Below are 24,176 nucleotides of genomic sequence, written 5' to 3' on the forward strand. Positions count from 1 at the left end.
CCTTCTTTCCTCCTAGATTATAAATACCTTAAGGACTCTCTGTCTTATTATGTTTTGTGCCCACAGAGTTTGCTTTGAACGTAGTAGGTACTGATTTGATGGTTGCTGAGCTGAACTATACTTTTCCAATATGAAGAAAAGTGGGGCAGATTAAAATAATATGTAGGCCAGCCTGACACAGTAACTCAGATAGACATGACTAGCTCCTGGCCTTGGCAAGTTACTCAAATTAAGACTGGGTTTCTTAGGTGGAGAGAGGGAGAAAATAATGCACATTGGGTCTCATGTAGGTAGAGCAGAGACACCAACATGTAAATGCTTAATACCTTACTTATTTTTATTTTAAATAGGCATTTATGAATACCAGCTTATGCAGACTGAGCTACCAGCTTTGCTAGCCTTCGCTTGCTTTAGAAACCAGCAGACTGCCTTCCAGCCTGTGCTGTTTCTCTTGGTGATTGTTGGAACAAGTCACGTAGAGCCAGCATCAGAATGTTTAAGATGAAAATTTTGTCACGGCGGGGTGCGACAGGAGAGGGCTTGTCGAGAAGGGTTGTAGAGGAAGACCATTGGGAGGTCCAGCCGAAGGGGTGTGTTGACACTGCCTCTGGGAATTTGGGGAAGCCCTGGGGAAACCCTTAAGCATTTTTCTGCCTTCTCCACCCTCAGGCCTTCTCGTGGGTACCCTTGATGTCGTGCTGGACTCCAGTGCCCGGGTGGCTCCTTACCGAATCCTGTACCAGACTCCTGACTCTTTGGTCTATTGGACCATCGCCTGTGGTAAGTAGTGATATTCAGAAATACCGAGAAACCTTATGATTAATAACTTTCGGCCAGAGAGGAAGGAGCCTTTATTTGGGAATGCAGTCTCTTGGTATTTTAGGGTAATAACCATAGCCATTTTGGCAGATGAACCCCAAATCTCAATGGCTTAATGCAGGAGCGGTTTCTTTCTCACTCTGGTGAAGTCTTGTGTGGATCCTGTGGCCTCCTCCATTCGCAGTGACACAAAGCCTCCATAGGAGGACAACTTAGAAGGGGAAAGAGGGAGGTAGAGGCACACCTGCATTTAACTTCCTTGGCCCAGATGTGTCACACACCACCTCTACTCGCACTCTGTTGGCTTGAACCAGTCACACGACTCTAACCAAACTCCATGGGCAGCTGGGAAATGAAGAGAAACACGTGAAACACTTGAGTGTACTAAGTGATACACACATATCCTAGCACAGTGCTTCCTCCTTGGGTAGGGATCAATTCTTTTTCCTGATGATAATCTGGAATAATGTCCTGTGTTTAAAATGGTGGTCAACAGCTCTGCCGTTGTTGGATCTCTCACAAGAATGTTTCATCCAAAGTGGCCAAGGTTTTATAGTTATTCGTTTGCCTGTGCCTTTACAAATAACCATAGGAAAAGCAAGGACACAGAACACTTTTCTTTTCATTTTTTACTGCCACTTGGTTTTTATTATTATTAATAATAAACTTTATACTTTATTTTTATTATTTTATTATTATTATTTTTTAATTTACATCCAAATTAGTTAGCATATCGTGCAACAATGATTTCAGGAGTAGATTCCTTAGTGCCCCTTACCCATTTAGCCCATCCCCCCTCCCACACCCTCTCCAGTAACCCTCTGTTTGTTCTCCATGTTTATGAGTCTCTTCTGTTTTGTCCCCCTCCCTGTTTTTATATTATTTTTGTTTCCCTTCCCTTATGTTCATCTGTTTTGTCTCTTAAAGTCTTCATATGAGTGAAGTCATATGATATTTGTCTTTCTCTGACTAATTTCACTTAGCATAATACCCTCCAGTTCCATCCATGTAGCTGCTAATGGCAAGATTTCATTCTTTTTGATTGCTGAGCTATACTCCATTGTATATGTACACCACGTCTTCTTTATCCATTCATCCGTCGATGGACATTTGGGCTCTTTCCATACTTTGGCTATTGTTGATAGTGCTGCTATAAACATTGGGGTGCATGTGTCCCTTCAAAACAGCACACCTGTATCCCTTGTATAAATACCTAGTAGTGCAACTACTGGGTTGTAGGGTAGTTCTATTTTTAATCTTTTGAGGAACCTCCATAGTGTCTTCCAGAGTGGCTACACCAGCTTGCATTCCCAACAATGCAAGAGAGATCCTCTTTCTCCACATCCTCGCCAACATCTGTTGTTGCCTGAGTTGTTAATGTGAGCCATTCTGACAGGTGTAAGGTGGTATCTCATTGTGGTTTTGATTTGTGTTTCCCTGATGATGAGTGAAGTTGAGCATTTTTTCATGTGTCAGTTGGCCATCTGGATGTCTTCTTTGGAGAAGTGTCTGTTCATGTCTTTTGCCCATTTCTTCACTGGATTATTTGTTTTTTGGATGTTGAGTTTGATAAGTTCTTTATAGATTTTGGATACTAGCCCTTTATCTGCTATGTCATTTGCAAATATCCTCTCCCATTCTGTAGGTTGCCTTTTAGTTTTGCTGATTGTTTCCTTTGCTGTGCAGAAGCTTTTTATTTTGATGAGGTCCCAGTAGTTCATTTTTGCTTTTGTTTCCCTTGCCTCCAGAGACGTGTTGAGTAAGAAGTTGCTGCCACCAAGATCAAAGAGGTTTTTGCCTGCTTTCTCCACTAGGATTTTGATGGCTTCCTGTCTTATGTTTAGGTCTTTCATCTACTTTGAGTTTATTTTTGTGTATGGTGTATGAAAGTGGTCCAGGTTCATTTTTCTTCATGTCGCTGTCCAGTTTTCCCAGCACCACTTGCTGAAGAGACTGTCTTTATTCCATTGGATAGTCTTTCCTGCTTTGTCAAAGATGAGTTAGCCACATGTTTGTGGGTCCATTTCTGGGTTCTCTATTCTGTTCCATTGATCTGAGTGTCTGTTCTTATGCCAATACCATACTGTCTTGATGATTGCAGCTTTGTAGTATAGTTTGAAGTCCAGGATTGTGATGCCTCCTTTGGTTTTCTTTTTCAAGATTGCTTTGGCTATTTGGGGTCTTTTCTGGTTCAATTCAAATCAGACTTTATTTTTTAGAACAGTTTTAGATTTATAGAAAAATGGAGTAGATAGTTCAGAGAGCACCTATCTGCCCTTCACACACATTGTTTCCTTTATTATTAACATCTTAGTATGGTACATTTGTTTTAGCTAATGAGCTCATATTGATACACTATTACTAAACAAAATCCATAGCTTATTTAGATTTCCTTAGTTTTTTTTTTTAATTTTTTTAAGTGTATTTTTGTTTATTTTTTTGAGAGAGACATAGCAAGTGAGGGAGGGGCAGAGAGAGAGAGCGGGAGACAGAAACCCAAACAGGCTCCATGCTGTCAGCACAGAGCTGATTGCAAGGCTTAGACTCACGAACCATCAGATCATGACCTGAGCTGAAGTCGAGTCAGACATTTAACTGACTGAGCCACCCAGGCACCCCTTGATTCCCTTAGTTTTTACTTAATGTCCTTTTTCTGTTCTGAGATCCTATCCAGGATACTATATTTTGTTGTCATGTCTCTTTAGGTTCCTTGGCTGTGGAAGTTTCTCAGGCTTTCCTTGTTATTGATGACCCTGCCACTTTTAAAGGATACTAGTCAGGTATATTATAGAAGGTCCCTCTATTGGAATTTGATGTTTTTCTCATGATTAAGCTGAGGTGATGGATTTTTGCTGAGGAACATCACAGAGATAAAGTGCTTTTTTTATCACATTATGTCAAGCAAGGGTACCTATTGTCAATGTATGACTGACGATGTTTTCTTTGATCACCCAGCGGAAGTAGTGTTTTTTGGGTTTCTCCACTGTTATGTTACTATTTTTTCCTCCTCTCCATGCTGTATACTCTCAGGGAAGAAGTCACTATGCACAGCCCACCCTTAAGGAGTGGGGAATTTTAATTTATTCAATTATTTTTATCAGTGTGGAATCATATATATTTATTGGGGCAGTCCAGTACCACTTTATTTTGTTGCTCAAATCATTCTAGCTTTGGCCATTGGGAGCTTTTTCAGTTGACTTTGTTCAGTCTTTGAACTGATCTTTACTCAGTAGGAAGTGCTGTGCTCGGATCTAAAGATACAGAAATAATTAGATCCGGTCTCTGCTCTTGAGAACATAAGTAAATATTCAGTTATAGCCCGGTGTGAACCAGTACCACACGCTGCCAGTTGATTGCAGGGTGCCCAACTAAAGTCAGGAATCTCAGCTGGCCTTTTACATAGGTAGGGGAAATGATCTGGGTGTGAGTCCCAGCTGCCGGAAGGCTCCAGTGCTCTATTCATGCTCCCTCAAGGATTTAATGGTACCTGAAATTCTAACATTGTAGTGTTGTATCCCTTTCAAGTTACTCTGGTTAAGATGCAAACAGCCCCATGAGACATGATGGAATTAATCAGTCATTTATGCATTCTGGTGAATGAAGGAATGGCATCAGGGTGCAGGGCATGGAGAAAACCACCTAGGGGTGAAGGGTGGGGATTGGAGTGAGAGGAAGGAGATAAAGGCTAAAGGAAGAGGGAAGCTGGGACCGTGAAGAAGACAGACTTACCAGTGTAACCCAGGCTCCTGTAAGTTAACATTCCAGCCATCTGTGCCATTTATTCAATACAAAAGGGAAGAACCCAATAGCTACTGTAGAGTGGGGAATGCCCTGGGGTGGTTGGTGAGGAAAGTGTCACATTTAGTTGGCAAACATTCTAGAATCCTGTTAAAATAGACATTGTAGCCAGCAAGTGAAGAAATAAAAAGAAAGGGAATTAGAAATCAGACAGAACCACTAAACTACTTAACAAGTGTGTGCAAAGGACACTTTCACTCATTCTCTTTCACCTTCCAGCCTAGCACTTGTGCCCAGAGGCTTTTGAGATCCTTTGGAGCCTGGAGCTCCTTAGAGCTCTCCTATCTGCCTTTCTAGTGCTCTAGGTGCCTGCCCTTCCCACGTCAGTGTGCTTTTACACTTCTATGAGCTGCTGGTTTGTGCCTCATGACTCTTCTTTTCCTGCCCTCTCAGCCTTAACCCTTTTTTTTGTTTTGTTTTGTTTTGCCTGTTACCTGACATTACTATTCTTCAGTTTGTTTCTGGGATTTTGCCATTCTACGAAGCACATGCTTCTGTGAAAGCTCATGTGGGAAAGAGCCCAGAGTTACAAAGCTGAATTGTTCCTGAATTATTTGCCAAAACAAGGCTAAGGAACACTAGGCAGTAAATGCTGATGGCATAATTTATACCACAAAGAGATGTACTTTCATTTTCCCAGTAAGTAATGCCTGTCACAACTGTATGATCTCATTATCATAAACCCAGAACAGTTTTAGCTTTTGTATGTATTGATTACCCATAGAGAGAGCTCCAGAATTTCCTTGTGGAAGACTCCACGGAAGTGACAACCACCGTGAAAGTCCCATTCACCCATTAGCCCTTCTTATCGATTTCCATTTAAAACCCAAATTGCTGGCTCCCTTTCAGGAGAGGATTTTGAGAGCGGAAGCTGCCAGCTTTCAGATTTCTCTGATATGCTGACCTTCTGGTTTGTAATTTTAGTGTTATTTTTTGTAAACTACAGAGTTGGTATTGGTGAGACAGTATGTCAAGAGCTTTTTAATTTGCTTCAATTTCTTGAGTCTTTGCTGTAGGGAGAAGCTTCAGCAGAATACTGGGTGAGTCTAACTCACTGCCCTGTAGAACCCGTAGCATTACAAAACCTTGTGTGCCATGCACCTTGTGAACCTTCAACATGTCAATTGAATTGAAGGAAGCATCTACTGTCAGAGTCTTGACGTAGACTACTTTCTATAGAAGAGCAGTGGTAAATCCTACTCGTTTGACTTGCCTTTCACTTGAGCCACAAAGAGCCAGGCAGAAGGAGTCTTATGGGCCTAGTCTTACTTGCTTCCAATATAATAATCACCTGGCCCTTGGCGATAATATGATCCATAAAGAAGAATGGGGAAAAAAAGCAGGAGTTATTTGGTAAAACACTATTTTCGTATGCTTCTTCTAATCTTTTAACAGTTGTATCCAGATTGGTTTGAAGAAATTGATGCTTTACATTTCCTTGAGACCTTTAATTGGGAAGGAGAGCCAAAAACCTTCCTAATAATGGCTGTGTCTTTTCACTACTGCCCAAAATGAAGCCATCATTCTCTTTGGTTGATATTCCATCACGCCATCAATTGTAGCTTGCTGAAGTGCGTTTTGCTCAGTGGTTTATGCAGTGAATTATACCTTTTGCGATCTCTAAGATCATAAAGAAAGCAGTATCCTAGGGATTTGGCCAGCCAGCTTTGTTGAGCTTGTTATATTCTGACAGTCGCCCCCACTCCCCACCAGTCAGTTGACTGACTGTTTTGCACCTGAGACTCTCACTAGGGCGCTAAACAGCTATAGGTCTTCCCCCAGCAGCTAGAGTTTTGGACTTGGTGCCCCAGAGGCAGGAGAGAGCCTAGTTCTCTCTGTCCTCCTTGGCCTTAAGTGGATTTAAGTAGAAGGCAACCCATTTGGCTTTCCCCATTAGAAGAACTAGAGAAGGTTCTAACAGTAAGAAGGGTTATACAACCTCATTGAAAATACAGACACATAAAAATGGTGGTATTTCCAAGGACGTTGTCTACAGAGGAAGTCTGGGACCGCCAAGAAGAGCAACAAACAGAAAGAAAGAAGGAGCTGTTGACAGTTCCCTCTAGATACATCTGACCTTCCAGCAGGACTGATAAAGGAAACAGGGTGGAGGATGTGTGTTTGATGGGCATTTCACAGATGACACAGCCCTGCATGCTGCCTTGATTTGGCTGCCTATTGATTTAGTTTCTCTTTTCTTTACCATCCCAGAATTTCATCTGGGCCTAGATGTTCATTCAGAACTAAGTCTTTGCTGTAAGAGAAGCTTTTTCAGAACTGAAAGATATTTTAGCTGCCATCTTGTCTAACATCTTTATTTCAATAGGATAGAGGCAAGGGGAATCGCCCAGGTTCACAATGCTAGCTGTAGCTGGTTAGTGCAGAGCTGAGACCAAGTTCTCAGCTCTCCCCCTTCCCAGCCTAGCAGCACCATCCTGGCTTTTATGATTAAACATTCTTTTAGTCAGCAACTGGTAAGACCCAGAGTTTAATTAAAGATTGCTAATTCTGTTTCTGCCATTTCTCTACAATTGATAGAGAAAATGTGGGGATAATTTAGTTGCCATCCACATGAGGTACATGTAGTGTGGAAGTTGGTATTTTATAGTCCTTTCTTGGTCTGTGTACCTCAAGAACTACTCTCGTATCCTTGGGAACATAGCAGCTTAAAAAAAAAAGAACTTCCTTTTTTTCTTCAAGCAATACATGTTCATTGCAGGAAATTAGAAAATATAGAATAAGAAAAAAGAATAAAAATTTGAAAACACTACCACCCTCCAAATCACCTTTCAGACTTTGTGTGTGTGTGTGTGTCTATACATACACTTACATAGGTATATTTGTGCATACATACATCTATGTATATAGACTTTCCACATTAATAAAACCTATTTCTCTAATGTGAGTTTTAATAGGTAGATAATATTTTATTGTGCATGTAACATAATTTATCTTACACAGTATTATTGGAAATGTGGGTCTTTCCCCCCCTAATGTTAATTGCATGTTGAACAGCCTTAATCAGTATCCTCTGAAAAAAATCTTTTCACATTCCTTTAATTATCACTTGAGGATAAATTTATAGAAATAGTTATGCTGAGCCAAAAAAACACACATATCTGTAAGGCTTTTAGTATTTCTAGCTTGATTGCCTTCCAGAAAGATAGCCGTTTACATTCTTTCCATCAGAGTGGGAGAGGACCTTGGCACTTAAGTGAAAAAGTAAAATAAGGACATCAACCACTGATTCTTATAGTCAAGGCTGGATGAGTTACCTGGGTTTCTCTTTTGTCAAAGTGTTATGAAGCTATGAGCATATTGTTATGACCGGTAAGAGATTATAAACCGAGTTATATGAGAAGCTTACAGGGGCTCCTGGGCAGTTCAGTCAGTTAAATATCTGACTTCCGCTCAGGTCATGATCTTGTGTTTCATGAGTTCAAGCCCCACGTCGGGCTCTGTGCTGACACCTCAGAGCCTGGAGTCTGCTTCCAGTTCTATGTCTCCTTCTCTCTCTGCCCCTCCCCTGCTCACACTCCGTACCTCTCTCTCAAAAATAAATAAACATTTAAAAAATATGTTAAAAAAAATAAGAAGTGGGGCGTCTGGGTGGCTCAGTCAGTTAAGCGTCCGACTTTGGCCCAGGTCATGATCTCGCAGCCTATGAGTTCTGTGCGGACAGCTCAGAGCCTGGAGCCTGCTTCAGATTCTGTGTCCCCCTCTCTCTCTCTGCCCTTCCCCCGCTCACACTCTGTCTGTCTCTCTCTCAAAAATGAATAAATGTGAAAAAAAAAAGCTTATAATAGTTCCACAAGGAGTTCTATGCATGCCTTACTTCAATAATGTGTACACTTTGCAATCTAAACAGAATGATGCCATGGCCAGAGAGATTTCTGCTGAGTGCATGTTAGTCAGGCAAGGGTTAAACAGCCGATGATGTCCTGGTGCCCTGACATCGGACTTTCAAAATATCTTCTCCATCACAAGTCAAGATGAGATCTTTATGTTCCGCTACTTAGAGTGGCAAAGGCGACTGTTTATTTAGTGCTTTGTATTTTCTTGACCTGTGCTAAGGACTTCACATGCCCATATTATCTTCTTTGATTCCAGCACAAACCAATGTGGCAGGTGTTGTTACCTGTGTATTACAGATGAGGTGTTTGAAGCACAGAGAAATGAGCTAATTTACCTATGATCCCAAAGTCAGTATGTGTACTTTTGAAACCAGGTGTGCTTTTTTGACATCAAAGTGTTCTGCTCCGTGATATGGTTTTGGCTCCCCAATAACCAGGCTTCTTCTTATTCCAGATAATCCAACCTCAGTCGTACTTACTGCACTTAAACATAGGTTTTGCATCACAAGGAAATGTCTGCTGGATATCTATCCGTAGGGCCTTAGCCTTTGTTCTTAATCCTCAGAGGCCAGATCTGATAGAATCCATTTGTGGGTCCCTCTTAATGCTTTTTCCTTTTTGTTTCCAGTAGTCTTTATGTGCTTTAAGATACATTTAAAGCTAGATGAGAGTTTAGGCTAGGATGATTTTGTATTTTTCATCATCTTAAATAATGTTTACATTTTGCCCAGGTATATGCACAGGGCCTGTGACTAGTATTCTTAAAAACAAACAAACAAAACAAAACATAAACAAAACTCTACTCTGAATGATAAAGATTCCCACTTTTCCAAAATTAATTTCTCGATAACCTTAAGCCCATCAAGTGTCAATGTAGTTTTTATTACTGCAGAATGATTTAACTTGGGTTAACTTGGATTTCCTGAAGGGTTCTCATTCTCGACACCGGCTTTCTTTGTTGTTCCAGCTGAATGCACAGTCAGGTCAGCTTGTTTTTCTTGCTGTATCTCTGTAAATGAAGCCTTTTCCAGAAAATCGACAGCCAAGCCCTTCCTTTCTTATTCTGAGCGTCCAGCACATTCTGCTCAAACTGCTGGCTAAATAGACCTGTCCCTATTCACAGTCATGGCACAAGAGCTTCGTGTCATCTCACCTTAAAAAATAACAAAAGAAAAGTCCCAACATCTTAAATATTGCAGCCCTTGTATTTAGTTTCTTGAGAAACGAAAGAGCTATTTCTAAGGAACATTTAGGATTGCAACATGGTGTTGTTGGAGTTTCACTCCTTCCTAAAGAGTGGTCTGCCAGAGTGACAGTTGTTCCCAAACTGTTGGCAGGGCATTTGCTCTGTGATCTCTGAGATGTAACGTGGACTCTTTGTTCTGGAGTGAGAAGTGGACAGAAATGGACACCTGATTTCAGAAATACTTTTTATGAGACTGGCATCTTCAGAATCTGTTTTGTCTGCTGGGTCAGGAAATGAGGCTCTGCTTTATAGGTGTTGTCATACTTTTAGACTGTAGAACATGGAGCCCTGAACCCCTGTCTTCATTTACCCTTTTGTGAATTTAGCAAAGCGTTCAGAGAATATGGTGCTTTTGTCTAGTAAGCAGTAAATGTAAAAGGTGTGTTTCATTACTCACCCTGGAAAGTATCCATTGGGTACAGATAAGTATCCATAGTTAATTCCTGAAACTACCATTGGCTGATGGCTTTCTTTTCTCCACTAATACATGAGACTTTCTTTTCTCCACTAGTATATGGTGATGATGGTTTCATATAATGGTACACAAGGTTCTTTCTTATCTAGAGCTCAGTCTTCTGGAACTTTGGAGTCTTAGATGTAGATGTAGCCAGAAGAAACCTCCAGAACCTGTTTGGTAGTACAGAAGCAGGCCCACGGCACTGAGTAAGCTGAAAGAGCTGCAAGACCTAAAGATGTTGAGATGTGCGGCGTCAGCTCCTCAGTGAGCGGCTCATTCTAGAAGGCCAGCCTTTTCATGTGTCACTGAGAAGTGTGGGAGAAACAACAGGAGATGGAGAGCGGGACAGAAATAGCACAAGCAGCAGCAGTGGGGAGGGCAGTGATGGTAACTGAAGATAGAAATGTGGGGATTCACATCCTGAGCAGCAAGAAGTGTAGAGAAGAGCCAGTGGTGCAAATGGCGTTAGGTGGTAGAAGGTATAAGTTATGGAAATGTTGGGTGGGACAACGAGGTGGAGAACAGGAGGTCTTGGGACAGCAGAGAAGGCAATAGGTGGGGAAACAATGTGTATAGTAAATCTGAACTTCACACGAGAGCAGGCGCATTCAGGGTGGTATGGCCGTAGATTGTAAATCTGAACATGAATACAGGAGCGGTCAGATGGTTATTGGTAGATGGGAATCGGCCATAATGTTTTCGTATTATATCCATGAGAGTTGGAAGCATGAGTGAATGTGTGTTGAATGAGTGCATGCATGCGTACGCCATCTTTACCGTGTGTGTGTTGGGAATGGGGTGGGTGTATGGGTGTACTTACAGGAATATGTACACAAAGAACACTTTGAAGGCAGCATGTACAAAGCTGAAGGCATACCTGTTCTGTCCTAGGTCTCATAGCTGATGGACTTCTCTATCCAGGATAACTGAGGATTGGTGGGGTTGAACTGAGGTTGGGTTCCACAGCCAGTCTAACAGGGCATCTAAAGTCACGTGTCTGATGTGACTACTTGGTCAAAGGCAGAGCACGGTGAGATACGAGTCAACAGTCAGACCACATGGAAACCTGCCTGTGGAAGGCACATCTGCAGTCGACAGAGGCAGGGGCAGAAGAGAGGCAAGATCAGACAGACGCTGGGAACTGTGCCCAATGGGTCTGCAGGACCTCAGCAGACTCGTGGGCCTCTAGGACTGACGCTGTCCTAAGGTGCATACATCTGACAGTGCAAACCAGCACAGATGGCCAGGGTGGAGGGCTCATGGCAGGCATTTACCGGGCTCTCTCTGTATATCACAGCCAGTTATAGCTGGTGATGCTAGTAACCTGTTTACAGACGAGGAAGGACACGGTTATATTTTAGAAAATTATCTAATGACTATTTAAAATTTTAAAGTCTCAAATGTTCTTCTTTGGGATGTATTTTTGAGAGAGAGAGAGAGAGAGCGAGCACAAGCAGGGGAGGGTCAGGGAGAGAGGAAGACACAGAATCCAAAGCAGGCTCCAGGCTCAAAGCTGTCAGCACAGAGCTGGATGCAGGGCTCGAACTCTTGAACCGTGAGATCATGACCTGAGCTGAAGTTGGACGCTTGACTGAGCCATCCAGGCTCCCCTGAAATCAAAAATGTTTTAAAGCTCTCTGGTAAACTATAGAATAACCCATTACCTAAATATTCCAAATGGGCATTCTTTGCATCTGAAAAAATATTTCCTCCTTTCCAAAGTATGTCTGTGGACATTATTCTTTGGGATTTTTACAGCATTGCCCTGAAATCGGTAAGCGTTTGTTGTGGTTTTTGTTGCTGTTGTTCATTCATCTCCATTTCACAGATTAAACAGACTGTCTAAAGTGATCCAACCGGCTAGTGGCAGAGGGAGGGGGGCCCAGGTGTTCTGAGTTCTAGCTCTCGCCATAACGACATAGTACAGAATCATCAATTGCCCTCGCATGTGGTTGACTATGACCCCAAATGAGTGAGCCAGGGAAAATGCCCACAGGGAGCTATAATCTGTTCTCTCATGTTTTCACAGGACTGCCTTTCCACTAAGAAATCTGCTTTTCACCCTCTACGTCAGCATTCTGTGAAGGCAGTTTTGGTGTTTAAAGTAAAAGAAAATGAACTTGGGTTTTGTTTTGTTTTGCCTCTCCTTAAATAGTGGGTCTGAAACCTCTCAAACCTACCTCATTCTCAAAGAGATTTTAGTTTTCCTCCTACAGTTCTGGTATCATTGTAGGCGCATTCGTGTCTCCCTTCCTTGTCAGGAGTCAGAATGAGATTCTGAGATACTTTGAGTTACTGGCGACAGAGAATAAAGAGGGAAGACACTATTAAGAAATCACATAAAAGGAAGCTTGGAAATTGAAAGAGATGCCAGGAGGTTGGATCAGTGGAGTCACAAAATCATTCCTTAATTCTGGAATGAGCAGTGCATACGATTTATATATATGGCATATGAATGATTTATAAAACATTGTTTTTCTGCAAGATCGTTAACAATCCCAGGGCAAGAATAAAAGGGGAGGGGATTTAGCCCAGTGTCTTTACAGCCACATCCTCATCCTGACGGCCTCTGTGTTATGCCCTGCAGTTGTGAGCAGAGAAGTGCCCGTTACATAGGCTACAGGCTAGGATTGTTTAAACGTGGAGGTTGCCAGGCGAGGTGACTTATGCTTCTTATTCCCTACCCGAGTGTAGAGACTTGGTCGGAGGCTGTGAGGATGACCTCATCCCATTACATTTCAAGGCAGCTGTGCCCGTGAGAGCCAGGCGGCTGTTCCCTAGCGATAGTCCGTTTTCACATCTCATTCATAATTGAAGTGAGTGGGGATAATTTTTGCCCATTATAGGAGGTGGTTACATCAGACCTCCAGTGGCATACCAAAGCTCTCATTATTGCAGCTTAACAAAAGTAACCTAGTGTCCTAGCAAGATCTACGTTACTCTGTGAAGTGCAGGTTCTAGGAGGGAGAAAAATGGAAGATAGTGCTCAAGTCCCAGTCCATAAAAGTGAACGGGAGAGATGCTGCTACCTTCTACGTGGAAACAGTGTGCGAAAAGTGTCTGAACTCACCTGGTCAGACTTGACTATAACACAGTACTTACTCTCGGGTTTTCACATCGCTACTTGTCCTCTGCGTCTCCTCTGAAGAGGAGAAAGCAGTTAAATGCAGCTGTCTCCTTTAGTGACATTGCATATTGATGAATTGAGCCCGTTTACATATCTTTTAAATTCCGAAAATTCTGTTATCATCTTTACATTCGTACAGGTGGTTCCAGAAAAGAAATCACCGAACACTGGGAATGGCTTGAGCAGAATCTGCTGCAGACACTGTCCATCTTTGAAAACGAGAATGATATCACCACATTTGTGAGAGGAAAGATACAGGTAGTGGGTTGTCTGTTTTGTTTAGTTTTAACTTTTAATTGGAAATGATTTCAAACTTACGGAAAAGTTGTAAAAATAAGAATTGTGTAAAGCCATACCTGTAGACCATCTGCATATTCTCCTGTTGTTAACATTATACCCAGCTACATTATCGTGTGAGTGCTCATTTACTTTCTATTTGAGAGGAATTTCCTCCAAATACCTCACTGTGTATTTCTAAGAATGTTCTATTGAATAATAACACTGCAGTTATCACCCACAATAAATTTAACATTCACATCATACCTTAATATTTGGCACATATTCCAATTTTGTTAATTGACCCAATGTACAACATTTTTTTCTTTTCAGTCCAGCACAAGATCTAGTTTAGGAAGCTGTTGAGTTGGTTTTCGTCTGTTGTCTTCTTCAATCTGAACATTTCTATAGCCTTTCTCTGTCTTTTATGACATTCATGATTTTAAGTATAAGTTCTGGTTTTTTTAATGGGATGTTTTTCATTTTGGGTTTTGTCAGATATTTCCTGTGATTTGATTCTGATTATGTATTCCCAGGTGGAACACTTCATAAGTGATCTTATGTGCTTTTAAGAGTATCAGTTCTGGGGACACATGATACCCATCTCCCCTCGCTGGGCGATATAACCCCAGCCAGGTGTTACCTACCCAGTTTCTCCACTGTAGAGTTACTAATTTTGCCTCTTCAAATAATAAACAATTTGAACTTTTCTGTAGGAAAATATTTTAAGGCTACACAAATATCCTATTCCTTATCAAAATTTCCCCATGATTTAGTGAGGAATCATCCCTTGACGATTTTTTTTGTCTGAACCAATCTTTGCTGTGATGCTTTTACAAACTGATAATTTTCCAACTCCAGCATTCTCTATAAGAATGCTATTCTACTATAAGCAAGGGCTCTCTCATCATTTATTTATTTGTTTTGGTATCGACTCATGGATTCCTGTTTTTCTGTTGTTAATGTTTCATTACTGGGCTTAATTATTTTGGTACCCACACTATCCCAGGTTTAGCTAGAGGAAACACCTACAGATTGCCTCCTTTGTCCTTGTGACATGTCCCTGTTGCTTTTTTGAGCACTTCTTTACTTCTGCTGTAGCAGGATGTCCTAGAATCCTCTGCACTTTCTCCGTCCCAGTCCTGGAATCAGTCATTTGTTTCTGTTCGCTTTCAGTTTCAGGCCCTATCTCCTTTCCCGAATAGTTTAATATTATTTTTTGCATGCAGAAAATTTTAACTTGCTTCCGAAAGTTTAAATTCCTCAAAATGTTACTCCCTTCTGCAGTCTTGCTATCCTGTTCTCCCCAACTCCTTGCAATTAACCAACCTCATTGTTATCGGGCCTACGCTTCCTGTGTTTCTTTTTGTGAAAAGAGGCTGGTATATGTTTTGTTTTGTTTTTTAATTTCTCTTTAATTCTTACACATAAGCCTTCATGTATATATGCTCCTTTGCATTTGCTCTTTTCAGTCAGTAACTCTTGGGTAACACCTCATATCAGTTCATAGAGAGTATGCACATGTTGTGTGTGATTATTTGTTATTTAAAAAACATTTTGATAGTTTGGTTTTTATGTTGAAATATTATTAATTTTTAGATTTACAGAAGAACTGTAAAGATAGGACAGAGAATTCCCATAGACCCTACTACTCAGCTTCCATTAATATTAATATCTTCTATAACCATAGTATATTTATCAAAACTAAGAAATGAACATTAATGCAATATTGCTAACTAAAGGCTTAATTTGGATTTTACCAGTTTTGCCATTTCATGTCCTTTTTTATTCCATGATCCAATCCAGGTTCCCATGTTGCATTTAGTGCCTAATTCTTTTTTTTTTTTTCCCCACGTTTATTTATTTTTGGGACAGAGAGAGACAGAGCATGAACGGGGGAGGGGCAGAGAGAGAGGGAGACACAGAATCAGAAACAGGCTCCAGGCTCTGAGCCATCAGCCCAGAGCCCGACGCGGGGCTCGAACTCACGGACCGCGAGATCGTGACCTGGCTGAAGTCGGACGCTTAACCGACTGCGCCACCCAGGCACCCCCATGTGCCTAATTCTTTTTAATGGGTGCATATTATGTGTGTACGTACCGTAGAGAACTCAGCACTCTCTTATGCTTGAACATTTAAGTGGTTTACGATATTTTATAATTATACTTATCTGTCTACATATACACATATACACACAAATATACAGTATATGCATGAATTATACTTCATGCATATAGTAATAAACATGTATGTATATATGCATGTGTATTTTGTATTGTAAGGATGTATCTTTAAGATAAACTGGTAGAATAGAAAATGCATGTAGAAAATGCTGAATATTACCAAATGCCCCCTCCCCCCGCTACAGAAATTGTAACCTTTTACATTCCCATTGGCTTGTAGGGGAATGCCTGTTTCCCCACAGGATAATCCACCCACAGGTAGATTATCAAGCTTTTGAGTTTTTGTCAATCTGATGGGAGAAAAATATTTTAGTGTTGTTTTCATTTGTATTTACCTCACTTATAAGTGAAGTTGAATATCTCAGGTATTTAATGGCCATTTTTATATAGCTATAGATTGTCTGCTGGTGTCTTTTGCCTATTTTTCTATGGGACTTTGGTCTTATTTTTCTTTAATTTTTAAAAGTTCTTTTATATAAAAGCCATTAGCCTTTTGTCGGTGATATTTTCTCTGAATTTGTCATTTGTCTTTTGACTTTGCTCATGATAGTTTTTGCCATGGGACACTTAAATGTTTTATTTAGTCAAGATTAGAAATTCTTTCCAGATTTTTAGTCGTAGTTAGAAAGCCTTTCTTTATACCCAGGTTAAGGAAGAATTCTAGGAAGTGATCTGATAGTTTGCTTCTCATTAAAATTCCACAGGATGGTCAATTTCTGTTTGATTTCTTCTCCTTCACTAAACTTTTACATGAGCAAGTAGTAATTCCATAATCTGAAAAAGAAGTGGAATTTCCTTGCTGTTTAGGGTCTAATGTTGTGGAAGGAGAGAACTGAATTTTACTTGGACCACATAAAATTAGAGAGGGCTAAGTAGCACAAAAACACATACAACTCATCACCCTCTCCCTTTCTCCCTCCCTTTGCCCCTCAAGATGGATATTTATCACTGCTTCAAGACAGCTGATTTCAGTTCATTTCTACTCTGTTGTAATTAAAGAGACTAGACACATAATGAAGAGGGTAAAAATGAGAGCAAGGAGGACATTGGAAAGGTTCAGTTTGAAGCTGGGAGGAGGTGAGAGCTTCCAAACAAAAAAGGGGTTCCTGAGTAATGGAGAGTTGTGTTACTGATAAAACCCATCTGATTTTATAACTTCTTCATTTCATTTCTGAGTCATGTACTGACCTTCTGGGAAGTAATGTAAATGGAGAGAGTGTGAGTTTCCTCATTTGACTGCATCATAGGGGGCAGCGACTGGTGCCGGAAAGGGCTTGAGGCCTCTTTCCCATCCAGGAGCCACTACTGAGGTTCTCCATTACAATTTCCTAGTCCTCCCTCAGATGGCATGTCTTTGGATGATAGATACAAATAAAGAGCTATAGGAGGAAACTGAAACTTAGAAGTGACAATAGCCAGGAGGAAAACAAAAACAAACGTGAAAAAACAAAAAATAAAACAAGAACCAATTATGTCAAATAGCTGTTCTTCTCACTGTTTGTATTACACCCAGAATGTCACATTTAATTCCCCTGAAACCAATTATGAAGAAGGAATTGCTATTAATGCAATTATGTGTGAAAGAATGTCATTCATGTGCAAATGAATGGTTTAAGCATTCCCAGTTGTCCAGTAATGAAGGGAACCAACAAATTTATTTGTTTTGAGATTTAATTAACTTTTATAAATTATAAATATAATAATTAACTACAGGGGCAGCCATAATCCAAACCCATAGAGTGTATTTCTTTCTAGATTTCTGGAGTGCATTTTATCATAATAGTAGTCTTACCATACTATACAGTTTTGTATCATGTCTTTGTTTCCTTGACTGGTATTGTTATATAATTTTTAGTTGTTGTTTTAGTAATGGCATATCATCCCACTATTGACCTTACAATTCCTCTCTTTCTAGAAGTCTCCCTAGCTCCTAGGCCAAGGGGAACAGACACAAACAGTAATATAATGCAGTGAACACGTGTGTTCATATAAGGTTTCTTATAGTTTTTCTTTCCTTTGGGATAGATTACAAAATGTTGGTTACTGAGTTAGTATACACATTTTTAATGGACCTTACTAGAGATTATCAGTGTATTGGAATCCCTGTGTAATTTGCTTACTTTTCAACAATCTGGTTGTTTAAATGGTTTTGCAAAGTTAATAGGTCTTGTTTTAATTTTCTGTCTTTGATTGATTATGAAGTTGGACTTTTTTTTATGTTTGCTAAGTTAATTTTCCTTTTTGTGAATTCTCTGTCAGTGTCCTTTGCATATTTAAATTTATATTGGACCTTCCAAGTATTTGGATTATATGTGGAGCTATTGCCTGGAATCAAGGCAACCAATTGTATGTTATGTAGAGCCTGTAGAACATAAAAGGAGAGGGGCGCCTGGGTGGCTCAGTCGGTTGAGCATCCGACTTTGGCTCAGGTCATGATCTCACAGCTCCTGAGTTCAAGCCCTGCGTCAGGCTCTGTGCTGACAGCTCAGAGCCTGGAGCCTGCTTCGGATTCTGTATCTCCCTCTGTCTCTGCCCCTAACCCACTCGCATTCTGTCTCTGTCTTTCTCAAAAATAAATAAACGTTAAAAAAATTTTTTTTAATAAATTAAAAAAATAAAGGAAGGAGATATTCCATCCCTTTGTTCCATCATCCAGTCCACCTGGCTAAAAAATTATAGCAAACTAAGGAGAGGTTCTTCATTCTGGATCCTCTCTTTTTTAAAGGTGGGGAAGTTGGGAGTTGAACCTTAATAGGGACTATTACCTTTACTCTTGAAATTATTTGGCAAGGCCTGGTCTGTTGACATTAGTGTATTAGGCCCTGGAGTGTTCCAGAATATTGTTTCTCAATTCAGTAGCCTCATAAATTATCTCATAAATTTAGATGAGCATTCTAAAAGTGTGGTATTTAGTAGATCTTGGATAATGTAGTTTGAATATTTTTCCACTCAAAAAAAGGGTATCATTTGGTTTGTTATACATCACTTCCTTCTAATAGTCTCCTTATTCTGACTTTAGGTCCAAGCCCTGCTAAGTGGTCCAGGAAAGAGCAAGTATTAGCCCACTTGAGGGTCTCCAAGCTTACTCTCAGTCTATTGGCCATCAGGATTGCCTAGGAACCTGACTGCTACTAGTTATTAGTGGGTTCCCATTCAGTCACTTTTATTTATTTATTCGTTTATTTCTTCTTATATAAAAATTTTCGATCCCCCTCTAAAGGCACTGATAACTTGAAATGTCACACAGGCTGTAGGTGTATTTGCCAGTTGGGAAAGGTTTTTCCATCCTTCTTCTGAACTGGCTACTTCTTCCCACCCAGAGGTTCAGTGCCCTCATGCCACCTCATGGTTGTGTCAAGTTCCCTAATAGAGCACGCTACCAAAGCCCGCTCACCCCCAAAATAGCTTTAGTTCAAAATGGGTCTTCCCTGGTCTCCATCAAAGCCAACCATCTCTATTCTTTCCATGTAGAAGTAGCTTTGAGAAAAGTAGAGCTTGACCTTTGGGATGGCTCTATCATGGTGAGCTAGGAAAAGCAGTAGAAGTTGTAAAATCTTTACATCTTCACATTTGGAAAATAAAACTATGGGCTTCATCCTAAGTGAACTTAATAACATGATTAGCACCAACAAACAGATACGCAGATCTATATTGTCATTTCAAAATCTTTTAGTACGCAGATGCTCCTTGGTAACTGGCTTAGAATTTGGGGGTTGCCTTCGAAAATAATTGGTCGATTTTAAAGAAAATTCTAGCATTAGAAATTGTTCTCTTCTTTCCTCTCCAATATCTATAGCATACAGAAAAAAGCAGCCCCAGTCGTATTAATACTGGCTGCATGCTTTGTTTTATCCTCGCTTAGGGCATCATTGCAGAGTATAACAAGATCAACGATGTGAAGGAAGATGATGACACGGAGAAGTTTAAAGAAGCCATCGTGAAATTCCACAGGCTGTTTGGGATGCCCGAGGAAGAGAAGCTCGTCAACTATTATTCTTGTAGCTACTGGAAGGGGAAGGTCCCCCGTCAGGGTTGGATGTACCTCAGTATTAACCACCTTTGCTTTTACTCTTTCCTTATGGGAAGGGAAGGTGAGTTGTCTAGAGTTTCAGGGGGAAGCTTGGGAGAGTCTGCTGAGGTTCACCCTGAACTCATAAACCACATCAAAGTGCCAAAAATAGGTCTATAGTTATGACTGGGTCAACACTGTGTTTTAACTATTTAACAAGTGAGGTCAATTATTTTTGTCTAATACTTGTAAACAAAAATGGTTATTAAGTAATAAAGATTCACCAAAGTTATAGTTAATGCAGTTGACGTGAACTTAAATCCATAATGATTATGAACTCAGAATTTATGTGGTTTGAGTTTGTCTCTTAAGCAAACAAAATAGTATTAAATACGGGCATGCAAGCTCAAAGAAAAGGAGTGCACCGAGATTGGGGGTTGGGTTGTGAGGCTGAAGGATCCTCAGGGGCTTTGAAGGAGCCAGGTGTTGACCAGCCTTGTTCCCTGTGCTCAGCCAAGCTGGTAATCCGGTGGGTGGACATCACACAGCTTGAGAAGAATGCCACGCTGCTTCTCCCTGATGTGATCAAAGTGAGCACGAGGTCCAGCGAACATTTCTTCTCTGTATTTCTCAACATCAATGAGACTTTCAAGTTAATGGAGCAGCTCGCCAACATAGCCATGAGGCAACTTTTAGACAACGAGGGATTTGAACAAGATAGATCCCTGCCCAAACTGAAAAAGAAGTCTCCTAAGAAAGTGTCGGCTCTAAAACGGTAGGTGACAGAGACAGAGTCTTACACGCTTTAGAAAAAAGAAACCCTTACATTCTTTTATGAAATTTAACCTTTTCTTAACCACTTCAAGGGTTCTCAAGACTTTTCTGGGTATCGATACAGAACTGAAAGAGACTGTCTGAAGCAGTCACAGTTCAGTGAGTGAAGCAGACAGCCAGCTTTGGCACAAAGTGACGGGAACTCTTCCGGTCCTGTGGGCGGTGCGCCATGGGCACACGCACCGGGAGATGGGGCAGGGTGGTGGAAAAGGCCCTCAATGGAGGCTGCTTGGAGTGGACTCTCAGGAGGTAGTAGAAGTTGCCTATGTAGATTTAGTAGGATGGATATTTCAGGCAGAGGGAATAACCTGATGCAGGAATCACAAGGGAAGAGCATAGAGGGAAGTGAGTCCATTAATATCTGGAAAGTGGCAGGTCATGGGATGAGGAGAGGCTGCAGAGAAGCCTGGAAGTCTGGATGGGGGAGTGGGGCTAGAGAGAAGGCAAGGAAAAAGTCGGTGCTCTCAAGTGTGAGTGTATGCATGGAATTGTTCTGGACCGAGATGGGGAATGAGAGAGGGAGAGCATGTCTAAGGGATGGGAGAGCTCGGTTTTGATCATGTTGAGTTGCCTGCAGAGCATCACATTGGAGATTGGTCCAGTAACACATATGGAATTGGAAATCGCTGGCATATAGCTGGCAATTGGGACCTGACAAGAGATCACTGCAATTAAGATGCCTGGTGATTTGAAACGTGTTTCGGGGCGCCTGGGTGGTGCAGTCGGTTAAGCGTCCGACTTCAGCCAGGTCACGATCTCGCGGTCCGTGAGTTCGAGCCCCGCGTCAGGCTCTGGGCTGATGGCTCAGAGCCTGGAGCCTGTTTCTGATTCTGTGTCTCCCTCTCTCTCTGCCCCTCCCCCGTTCATGCTCTGTCTCTCTCTGTCCCAAAAAAAATAAATAAACGTTGAAGAAAAATTAAAAAAAAAAAAAAAAAGAAACGTGTTTCAGTGGAGTGGTTGTGGGTGAATGGTGTTACTGTGGTGGATTGAATAGCAGATGGAAGGCAAGGAGCGGGAATTAGGCAAGTATAGACTTGCTTTTTCAAGAAATGCAATGGGAAAGGAGGGGGTTGCTCTGATAGAACGTAAAAGATTTGAATATAGGATAGCCTGGGATGAGTTTGTGGTGAGGGTAGCTTCAGGGAAGGAGGGAGCACAGAGCTACAGCTGTAAGAAAACCAGTTATTTTTATAGTGACATCTGAAAGGGCCTGGAAAAAGATGCTTGTGTGTGCAGATGCCTCTCCCTCTGAAATGGAAAGGATGTAAGAATAGGTGAGGATGGAGGTAATTTGCAAGTAGAAGGGAGGAGGCTATGGGAGGAGGGGAGCTCCTCTTTGCTGTGTGAAGCCAGAAACTCCACCACCCAGAGGTTGAGGCGGCATAGAAGTTTGACAGGAGAGGTTTGAACCACCGACCAACATGATGAGCAGGAAAAAGGAAAAAGTTTGTAGTCACAGAGGACCGAGCTGAGGTTGGAAACTCTGGTTGTCGGAGAGATGGGTTGTTCCTGTGTCTCAGGCAATTTTGTTGTCTTTTTAGGACAGACAGTGATAGCCAGCAGATTCATGAGGCTGGTTTGCATTCTCATTAGGTCTTTCTTAAAAGGTAAAGCCCAGAAAGTGGCTCTGGATAAATACAAATGGAATAATCTTGTTAGAAATTATTGTATTCCTTTAGAAAAGGAATGGATTTCCTATCCAGGCCTAGTTTTCCTAAGATTCTTGAACATTTATAGATATTGATTGTAAAACGACTACACAAGGGACCTAAATATATCAAAGTAGTTATATTACACTTTTGAGTCATAGGTTGGAGTTAGCTCCAGTAGAAAGCCAAGAAGGTAGGGATACGTCTGGCGAGATCGAGGGGCGGAGAGATGGGCTGGGGAACGTCCACTGACACGTCCTTGAGAAGGAACGGAAACCTTGCTCTTGCGTGAGGTGACACTGTTCCTGCCTTCCAGCGATCTTGATGCCAGGGCAAAGAGTGAGAGATACCGTGCACTTTTCCGACTGCCGAAAGATGAAAAATTAGACGGCCACACAGACTGCACCCTCTGGACTCCATTCAACAAAATGCACATTTTGGGGCAGATGTTTGTGTCCACAAATTACATCTGCTTTACCAGCAAGGAGGAGAACCTGTGTAGCCTCATCATCCCACTCCGTGAGGTAGGTGTCAGTGGGAAATGGAGCTCTTAGGAGCTGCATTAGGAGGAGCTTCTGTGTGAACCAGGAATGTTGTTTTTACCAGCATTTCGTTGGCTTTTAACCATAGGTGAATGCTCATAAGTCTTTGCTGGCACCTGCCACACCCTTTTGTATGTTGTCATTGCTCTCAGTGACCTGTAAGAGCTTTTCTTCCTAGAAAAAGCAGCCTAGAGTTTTAAGATGGAGATTGTACTATTATTATTCAGGTGTGACGAGGCCAGACCCATCAGATGGCTTGTTGGACTCACAGTCCCTCTAGGAGAGGCCATGGGGGCACATTGGGAAGCACACGCTTGGTCCGCAGGCAGAGGGAGCCGTGAAAATGTGGGCAAGAGCCTTTCCTTTAGGGTGCCTGGGTGGCTCTATCGGTGAAGTGTCCAACTTTGGCTTCAGGTCATGATCTCAAGATTCATGAATTAGAGCCCTGCATTGGGGTCTGCACTGACAGTGTGGAGCCTGCTTGAGATTCTCTCTTTCCCTCTCTCTCTCTGCCTTGCCTCCATTCTCACTTTTTCTCTGCCCCTCCCCTGCCGTCACTCTTTCTCTCTCTCTTTCTCTCTCTCTCTGTCAAAATAAATAAACTTAAAAAAAAAAGCCTTTACTGTTATTTCCGTTGGAAGAGACAGGCAAGGCAGAGTAAAGAGGTTTAAGATTGGCTAATCGGAATAATTTCAGCAGGCTGTGGGGCATAGGGGTTGTCCCTAGTTATCTGGTGTCTGGACCCCCAGTGATGAGGACAGGGATAGTGACCTTGAGTGTGAGAGCTGAATTAAAGGAGGTGGGTGGGAAGTGTGGGCTCTGGATGGTTGGTTTACACGGAATGACCTGCTTACAGGTGAGTCTTTTATTATCCCTTAGAGCTTGCTAACTCTGGGAAGATGGTCCTCCCAGGGCTAGCAAGGCCCAGGATGTCAAAGCATCAGATATAGGAACGAAATGTAGTTACTACAACCTGCTCACAGCCTGAGAGCAGCTTGGTCACAAGGAAACAGTCTAGATTGTCTAGATTGTGAATCAGAAAGCCAAGTGTTCACTTCTGATCTGTCAATTGCCCGCAGTAGAATCTCCGCAGTTGCTGGCCACAGAGGCAGATTCCTGAACCCGCCCTACATCCTAATCTCTGCAGGTTTAGGAATCTGTATTTTAATAAAGTCCCAGGCTGGTCCTCATGCACAATGAAGGCATTGTGCATTCTTACTCTCTACACATTCTTACTGTATCTGGGGAGGAGGTGGGTCCTGTTATGTCTTCACGGAGGTAGATTGTTCTGGTACTTGTATGGAAATCTTGCCAGGAGGTTTGGAGTTAAGAAGGAACTCCATGTTAGGCTGTTGGAGGCTGGAAGTCTTACAGTCTTTTTT

At 41.6% G+C, this 24,176-nt stretch overlaps 1 protein-coding gene across 1 annotated transcript in view; it reads left to right on the forward strand.

Moving 5' to 3' along the window:
- TBC1D9 (TBC1 domain family member 9) overlaps positions 1–24,176 on the forward strand; it is a 115,466-nt gene that overhangs the window by 48,966 nt on the left and 42,324 nt on the right. Inside the window, exons 2-6 of the mRNA XM_027066553.2 lie at positions 670–780; positions 13,441–13,559; positions 19,623–19,851; positions 20,283–20,544; positions 22,569–22,776. Coding sequence (XP_026922354.1) covers positions 670–780; positions 13,441–13,559; positions 19,623–19,851; positions 20,283–20,544; positions 22,569–22,776 — 929 coding nt within the window. The remainder of the gene's footprint in view (positions 1–669; positions 781–13,440; positions 13,560–19,622; positions 19,852–20,282; positions 20,545–22,568; positions 22,777–24,176) is intronic.

The sequence above is a fragment of the Acinonyx jubatus genome, chromosome B1 (assembly GCF_027475565.1).
Source record: "Acinonyx jubatus isolate Ajub_Pintada_27869175 chromosome B1, VMU_Ajub_asm_v1.0, whole genome shotgun sequence".
Taxonomy (NCBI): Eukaryota; Metazoa; Chordata; class Mammalia; order Carnivora; family Felidae; genus Acinonyx; species Acinonyx jubatus.